Source organism: Bufo bufo, chromosome 6 (assembly GCF_905171765.1).
Source record: "Bufo bufo chromosome 6, aBufBuf1.1, whole genome shotgun sequence".
NCBI classification, from domain to species: domain Eukaryota; kingdom Metazoa; phylum Chordata; class Amphibia; order Anura; family Bufonidae; genus Bufo; species Bufo bufo.
Genome location: NC_053394.1, coordinates 76395256 through 76403787, shown reverse-complemented (window position 1 = coordinate 76403787; position 8532 = coordinate 76395256). Strand labels below are relative to the sequence as shown.

General features: G+C 46.1%; 1 protein-coding gene across 2 annotated transcripts in view; it reads left to right on the top strand.

The window, feature by feature from the left end:
* The first annotated feature begins 3443 nt into the window (after nucleotides 1-3443).
* LOC121003899 (solute carrier family 22 member 15-like) overlaps nucleotides 3444-8532 on the top strand; it is a 298912-nt gene continuing 293823 nt past the window's right edge. Inside the window, exon 1 of one of the 2 annotated variants that reach the window (XM_040435841.1) lies at nucleotides 3444-3831. In XM_040435841.1, coding sequence (XP_040291775.1) covers nucleotides 3748-3831 — 84 coding nt within the window. In that variant the 5' untranslated portion in view covers nucleotides 3444-3747. The remainder of the gene's footprint in view (nucleotides 3832-8532) is intronic. The other variant, XM_040435839.1, reaches the window with a different exon arrangement.

The following is an 8532-nucleotide window of genomic DNA, read 5'->3' as shown; positions in this document are numbered from 1 at the left end:
CAATAAACGGTGAAAGTAGTGTAGTGCAGAAGTGTAAAAAGTGGCCTGGTCTTTCAGGGTGTTTAAGCACTGGGGGCTGAGGTGGTTAATGAACAGGCCACTTTTTACACTTCTGACCTACACTACTTTCATGGTTTATTGCTCGGTCATACAACTTACCACCCAAATGAATTTTACCTCCTTTTCTTCTCACTAATAGAGCTTTTATTTGGTGGTATTTCATTGCTGCTGACATTTTTACTTTTTTTGTTATTAATCGAAATTTACCGAAATTTTTGCAAAAAAAAAAGACATTTTTCACTTTCAGTTGTAATTTTTTTTTTTTTAAAACCTACATTTCTATATAAATTTTTCTCTAAATTTATTGTTCTACATGTCTTTCAGAAATAAAAAAATGCAATAAGTGTATGTTTATTGGTTTGGGTAAAAGTTATAGCGTTTACAAACTATGGTACAAAAATGTGAATTTCCGCATTTTGAAGCAGCTCTGACTTTCTGAGCACCTGTCATGTTTCCTGAGGTTCTACAATGCCCAGACAGTACAAACACCCCACAAATGACCCCATTTCGGAAAGTAGACACCCTAAGGTATTCGCTGATGGGCATAGTGAGTTCATAGAACTTTTTATTTTTTGTCACAAGTTAGTGGAAAATGATGATTTTCTTTTTTTTTTTATTACAAAGTCTCATATTCCACTAACTTGTGACAAAAAATAAAAACTTCCATGAACTCACTATGCCCATCACAAAATACCTTGGGGTGTCTTCTTTCCAAAATGGGGTCACTTGTGGGGTAGTTATACTGACCTGGCATTTTAGGGGCCCTAATGCGTGAGAAGCAGTTTGAAATTCAAATGTGTAAAAAATGTCCTGTGAAATCCTAAAGGTGCTCTTTAGAATTTCGGCCCCTTTGCCCACCTAGGCTGCAAAAAAGTGTCACACATGTGGTATCGCCGTACTCAGGAGAAGTTGGGCAATGCGTTTTTGGGTGTCTTTTTACATATACCTATGCTGGGTGAGAGAAATATCTCTCTAAAAGACAACTTTTCCCATTTTTTTTATACAAAGTTGTCATTTGACTGAGATATTTATCTCACCCAGCATGGGTATATGTAAAAAGACACCCCAAAACACATTGCCCTACTTCTCCTGAGTACGGCGATACCACATGTGTGACACTTTATTGCAGCCTAGGTGGGAAAAGGGGCCCAAATTCTAAAGAGCACCTTTAGGATTTCACTGGGCATTTTTAACACATTTGGATTTCAAACTACTTCTCACGCATTAGGGCCCCTAAAATGCCAGGGCAGTATAACTACCCCACAAGTGACCCCATTTTGGAAAGAAGACACCCCAAGGTATTCCGTGAGGGGCATGGCGAGTTCCTAGAATTATTATTTTTTTGGCACAAGTTAGCGGAAAATTATGGTTTTTTTTTTCCCCTTACAAAGTCTCATATTCCACTAACTTGTGACACCGTACTCAGGAGAAGTAGGGAAATGTGTTTTGGGGTGTATTTTTACATATACCCATGCTAGGTGAGAGAAATATCTCTCTAAAAGTCAACTTTTCCCATTTTATTATACAAAGTTGTCATTATAGAGAGATATTTCTCTCACCCAGCATGGGTATATGTAAAAAGACACCCCAAAACGCATTGCTCAACTTCTCCTGAGTACGGCGATACCACATGTGTGACACTTTTTTGCAGCCTAGGTGCGCAAAGGGGCCCAAATTCCTTTTAGGAGGGTATTTTTAGACATTTGGATTCCATACTTCTCACGCTTTAGGGCCCCTAAAATGCCAGGGCAGTATAAATACCCCACATGTGACCCCATTTTGGAAAGAAGACACACCAAGGTATTCCGTGAGGGGCATGGTGAGTTCATAGAATTTTTTTTTTTTGGCACAAGTTAGCGGAAATTATTTATTTTTTTCTCACAGTCTCCCTTTCCACTAACTTGTGACAATTGCGGACAAGAAAAGGCATTTTCTATATAGTTCTGGCAATGTGCGGATCCGCAAAATGCAGAAAGCACATTGCCGGTGTCCGTGTTTTGCGGATCCGCGGTGTCCCTGTTTTGCGGATCCGCGGATCCGCAAAACACATACGGACGTCTGAATGGAGCCTTACAGGGGGGTGATCAATGACAGGGGGGTGATCAGGGAGTCTATATGGGGTGATCACCCCCCCTGTAAGGCTCCATTCAGACGTCCGTATGTGTTTTGCGGATCCGCAAAACACATACTGACGTCTGAATGGAGCCTTACAGGGGGGTGATCAATGACAGGGGGGTGATCAGGGAGTCTATATGTTGTGATCAGGGGTTAATAAGTGACAGCGGGGGGGGGTTTTAGTGTAGTGGTGATTGGTGCTACTTACAGTGCTGCTTGTGTCCTCTGGTGGTCGATCCAAGCAAAAGGGACCACCAGAGGACCAGGTAGCAGGTATATTAGACGCTGTTATCAAAACAGCGTCTAATATACCTTTAAGGGGTTAAAAAAATCGCATCTACAGCCTGCCAGCGAACGATCGCCGCTGGCAGGCTGCAGATCCACTCGTTTACCTTCGGTTCCTGTGAATGCGCGCGACTGTGTGCGCGCGTTCACAGGAAATCTCGCCTCTCGCGAGATGACGCGCTGGCGCGTCCAGGAGGAATGAATCGACCACCTCCGGAACGCAATCCTGCGTTAGGCAGTCCGGAGGCGGTTAAAGGGCATCTGTCAGCAGATTTGTACCTATGACACCGGCTGACCTGTTACATGTGCGCTTGGCAGCTGAAGGCATCTGTGTTGGTCCCATATTCATATGTGCCCGCATTGCTGAGAAAAATGATGGTTTAATTGATGCAAATGAGCCTCTAGGAGCAAAGGGGGCGTTGCCGTTACACCTAGAGGCACTGCTCTCTCTGCAACTGCCACGCCCTTTCCACTTTGATTAACAGGGGCAGGTAGTAAAAAATTCATCACAGCTGACCCTGTCAGAGTGTAGAAGGTGTGGCAGTTGCAGAGAGAGCGGAGCCTCTAGGTGTAATGGCTACGCCTCCGTTGCTCCTAGAGGCTCATTTGCATATAATATAAACATAAATTTTCTCAGTTATGCGGCCACATAGGAACATGGGACCAACACAGATGTCTTCAGTTCAGACAGTTTCAAAGCTGCAAATCTGCTGGCAGATTCATTGGTATTTCCACATGGGTAATTGGCAGGGGTGGGGGTCTATGCATTGTGAATTTTACCAGAAGGAGCCACCTCTGCTCAATATGGAGCCCTTCATGGGCAGCTCTTTGTGTCAGTAGTGGGAATTCTTCTATTCTGCCTGATTATATGACAGTCATACAGTATAGTAAATAACAGCCAAATATTATCTTATCCCTCCCTCCCTCCCTCCCTCCCACCCTGCCCCTGCCCCTGCCCCTGCCCCTGCCCCTGCCCCTGCCCCTGCCCCATAGCCACTTAGTCACTTAGTGACTGGCTCTGTAGGCATGGTAACACGTTATTTAAGCACATTGGTGTGACACGCCCCCAACTTCCAGCCAATCAGATGAAGGAGAAGCTGTGACATCAGCTGCCAATCCTCTCAGGGAGAATACGGCACGTAGTGAAAGCGAGGCTTGAGCCGCACGGCAGATTTCCGGATGTGGCACATGGATTGCGAAGTAGACACGTCACCCTATAACACGTTGACGTCAGAGGCTCCGGTGCCTGTCGTCATGTGATTCGTCGCTGCAGCATCATTCTATTAGATGGACGTAGATGAGGCATTTCACTCAGTCGGGGAGTTCGGCCGGTGCCAGAAGCGGCTGACAGGTTTCCTAGTCCTGCTGCAGGTCGGTCCTGTCATTGAGGGTGTGCGGGCCACCAGAATGATCCCGACTACACGGCGACTTTTGGCATGCGATTTATGTCGCATGGTGTAACTTCGTGCAGATTCTGTGAATCAGTGGGAATGTCTCCACTTGAAGTCAGAGGAGTTTCCTGCAGTTTAGGATTGTGTTATTACTTGTCATGAGCAGGTGGCTATTCACTGGATGTGGACTCCTTTCTGTATGGTCTGTGCTCACACCAGCACAGGCCATCATCACTGGTCGGCAGTATTGTCACCATAGAGCCTCAGTGCTGCAGATCCTTAAAGGGGTACTCCAGGATTTAGATATTAATGGCAGACATTCAGCACCCCCGCCGATCCTCTGTTACCTTGTTCTTCCCTTGAGCTCTGCAATTACCAGGTCCGTCTTTTGTGCGGTGGAAGGTAAGAGAGGATTGGGGGAGGTGCCAAGTATCGGCCATTAAAGGGGTTATTCGACCCATTAAATGCCCCCCATATGCAGACATCCCAACCTACAAAAACTCATTTCAGGGAGGTTTTCTTCTTTTTTTTTTCTTTCACAAACTTTTTATTACATTTTCCAGACATATGCAGTACCTGCACACTTTGCTCTATGGTGTGGAGGACTGGGCTCATTACCCTGCCCCAAATTATCATATTTCTGTATATGATTAAAGGGATTCTGTCACCACCTATAAGCCCTGTGAGCTAAACATCTGCTCATGTCCAGGTAGCATTCAGATTTCTAAGGTGGCCTTATAAAAGCTATTTGTGGCTTTATTCTGCGGAAAAACAGGTTTTACTAACCTGTCAATCATTGAATTAAGGTGCCCAAGCAGGGGAGGTCTGTGGATGCATGGTGCCCGGCCGCACGCATCGCCGTTCGTGCCCAGCGCCGCCTTCTACTTCTCAGTGGCACCTCTCCCTCCCTCCCCCCGCTCTGAGATCCCGCGCGTGCGCACAGGCTCAGCCTGATGCGCTGTTGCGGACTGCTGGCATCGGCTTCTTCTTGCACTGTGCGCACGCGCCGAGAAGGGGACACTGCTACAGGTTGCCGGAAAGGTTTACTGCGAGTAAACTAGAGATGGGAAGTTCGGATCTTTCACATGAACCGATTCATGAATCTAATCTTCGGTTCATTCTCTGAGCTGACAAGATGCAAGTGAACCGAAGCTTAGGTTGCGCAATGCGCATGCGCGGATGCTTCGATTCACTTGCTGACTCGCTGAGTCGGCTCTTGGTCTGAGTCAGGAAGTTTATTCTTTAAAACCCTGTGTGTAATTATCTACCCCACTGTAGGAAAAAAACAAGCATCCAGGGGGTGTGAATTTAACACTGGGGATAATAATATAATTAAAATGGAGGGTTAAATGTGTAAATGTATTTAAAAAAAAAACCATCTCTCTCAATAGTTCTATAGCTACTGAATGAGACAGAAAAAGGGATGCCTTTAACATATATATCTCCTTGAGAAGCCAATTTGACCCTAAAGGGTTAATTCAACCTGTAATCTAAACTCTCTGTCCTGTCACTTCTCTTATCTCTCTGCTCTGCTATCAGTGAACCTTTCCGGGTTATATTGTCTCACATGCGGGTGTCATGGAGCCGCTATCTAATAGCGGGAGACTCCCTGAACCTCCGGGAGACTTGAGATCCCTGCATATGCATTTATCTGGCTCCCCTTCCTAGCACCCGCGTCGCTTCTGAAGCCTGCGCGGCCGCCGCTGCATCTCCCCGTTGTGCGAATGAAAACATCCGGCATTGGGGGGGGGCAGCCAATAGCAGGCGGTAACGGGAGCAAGCATACCAAGCATCGCGGGTGACACTAGGGAGGCTTGTCCTTGTCACTGCCTGCTGCTATTGGCTGAACGCCCCCCGACTAAAGTTGTTGCGATACCAAATTTTTTAATCGGTTTCGATACCATAAAAAAGTATTGCGATACTCAATACCATTCGATACCACGTGAAAAAAATAAAACACCAAAAAAGCAACGTGCATTCCGCATTTTAAAAAATGGGGAATCGCGCAGTTTTTATTTAGATATTTTTCTGTTCACCGCATAGATTATTTTTTTTTTTTATAGTTTGGACTCTTTGGATGTGGCAATATGTGATAGGTTTATTTATTTATATTTTATATGTAAAATTGGGAAAGGGGGTGATTTATGCTTTATATTTTGGTGTTTGTTTTTTTTTAAACTTTTTATTTAATAACTATTTTCCCCCTTAGGGGCTAGAACCTGGGATCTTTTAATCCCTTGTCCTATTCACCCTGATAGATCTCTATTAGGGTCCATTCACACGTCCGCAAAATAAGTCCGCATCCGTTCCGCAATTTTGCAGAACGGGTGCAGACCCATAAATTTTCAATGGGGCCGGAATGTGCTGTCCGCATCCGCATTTGTGGATCCGCACTTCCGCATCCGTGCTTCCGTTTCCGCCAAAAAATAGAACATGTCCTATTCTTGTCCGCAGTTGACAGAAAAATTAGGCATTTTCTATTATAGCGCCGGCGATGAGAAATTGTGGAATGCACATTGCCGGTGTCCGTGTTTTGCGGATCCGCAGAACACTTACGGACGTGTGAATGGACCTTAGGGTGAATAGGACCTCACACTCTCCCTGCTTCTCTGTGCACACAGCATCAGGGATGTTACCATGGCAGCCAGGGCTTCAGTAGCATCCTGGCTGCCATGGTAACCGATCGGAGCCCCAGGATTACGCTGCTGGGGCTCCGATCAGAAGCTGCCACTGCCACCAATGAGAAGGGGAGGGGACCCTGTGGCCACTGCCACCAATGATTTTAATACTGAGGAGGAGGGGGGGCACACTGCGCCACTAATGATAATTAACCTTTAATACAGGAGGCGGGTGTCGGCAGCAGATCAGCGGCAGTTAACCCCTCAGGTCAGAGGCAGGGTGCCGACTATGTGATTCTGCTGCTGGCACCTGCCTCCTGTATTAAAAGTTAGAGGACCTTTCATGGGTCCGGACTTTAAGTTACCAGGCTACATAGAGCGGCGCCCTGGGATCTCCCTGCACTTACTATTATTCCGGGGCGCCGCTCCGTTAGCCCGCTGTGTCCCTCGGTATTTTCGGTCTCTTGGTAAAACTGGGAGGAGTCTGCCCTTTTTCTCCCTGGGCGTTCCTTCTCCCTGGCTGTAGTGCTGTCCAATTGTGGCATAGAGCTCAGGGAGAAAAAAGGGAAGGCTCCTCCCAGTTTTACCAAGAGACCGAAAATACAGAGGGACACAGCGGGCTAACGGAGCGGCGCCCCGGAATACTAGTAAGTGCTGGGAGATCCCGGGGCGCCGCTCTACACAGCCTGATGGTTACTTTACAATGTTCGGACCGATGAAAGGTCCTAATTAACTTTCATTGGTGGCGCAGTGCCCCCGCCCCTCCTTCGCCCCCTCTCTCCTCATTGGTGGCAGCAACAGCACAGGGGGGAGGGAGAGAGTGACTCCTTCTCCCATGTGCTGCTGAGGAGAACACGGAGCATGCTGACAGCATCGCGCTCCATGCTGTGATACTAGGCTTCGCTATTGCGCAGCCTAATATCGAAAATTGTCAAATCCTGGTATCGAGGTCGATACCGGACAAAAGTATTGATTGGATATCGAAAATTCGATACCCGCAGCAACCCTACCCCCGACACCGAATATTTTCATCCGTGTGACGAGGAGATGCCGCGCGGGTTTCAGATGCAACGCGGGTGCCGGGGATGGAGGGAAGTACATTGTGTGTAAGGGACCCGGGCATATTGGGGGCATTTCAGTGGTTGGATATCCCCTTTTAATATCAAAATCCTGGAATACCCTGAGGATTGGCAATCATTGTTGAAATGCTGGACTTTCCCTTTAAAGTTTTTTTTACCCAGATCGATCATCAGGCTAATATTTATTCCTTAATTATCAGGGATGAGTATTTGTAGAGACGCTAATTCCAGATAATTGTCCTGTGTAAAAGCTGCTGCTGATCCCCCGAAGAATCAGCAGTCGCTTGTTCTTTGGATGTCATATATTTCATCTGGTCATGAGTTTGAAGTGTCCCTTTTAGCTGCATGGTACTCGTGTGCCCTCAGCCTTGACTACTAAGTACAGAAAGCAGAAAATTAAAGGCTATGGACAGCTTTGGGAAAAAAAAAAATTAAAACTATTATTGCATTGTACTAGTTTTGAGCTAAAAATTTATTTTTTCAGTTGGTCTTTATTAAAAATTATGAGCCCCTTTCTCTGTACAGCCTTGAGATTCTCTAGTAGCTGCTCTGTGTTTTCACTGTGTTCTGTCAGGCAGCTCAGCTGACTGCTCCTCATCTCTCATTTCTGACCTGCTACACACTTATCATATCTTAGGGTACTTTCACACTAGCGTTTTTCTTTTCCGGCACTGAGTTCTGTCCTAGGGGGCTCAATACTGGAAAAAAACGGATCAGTTTTATCCTAATGCATTCTGAATGGAGAGCAATCCGTTCAGGATGCATCAGGATATCTTCAGTTCAATCACTGTACGGTTTTTGGACGGAGAAAATACCACAGCATGCTGCAGTATTTTCTCCGTCCAAAATTCCGGAACACTTGCTGGCATTATTTTACATTTAAGTGCATTAATGCCGCATCTGGCCCTAAGTGTTCCGGAAAAATGGATCCAGTTTTGCGGTGTGCAGACCTTTTAAAAATGTGAAAAAGATAAATACTGGATC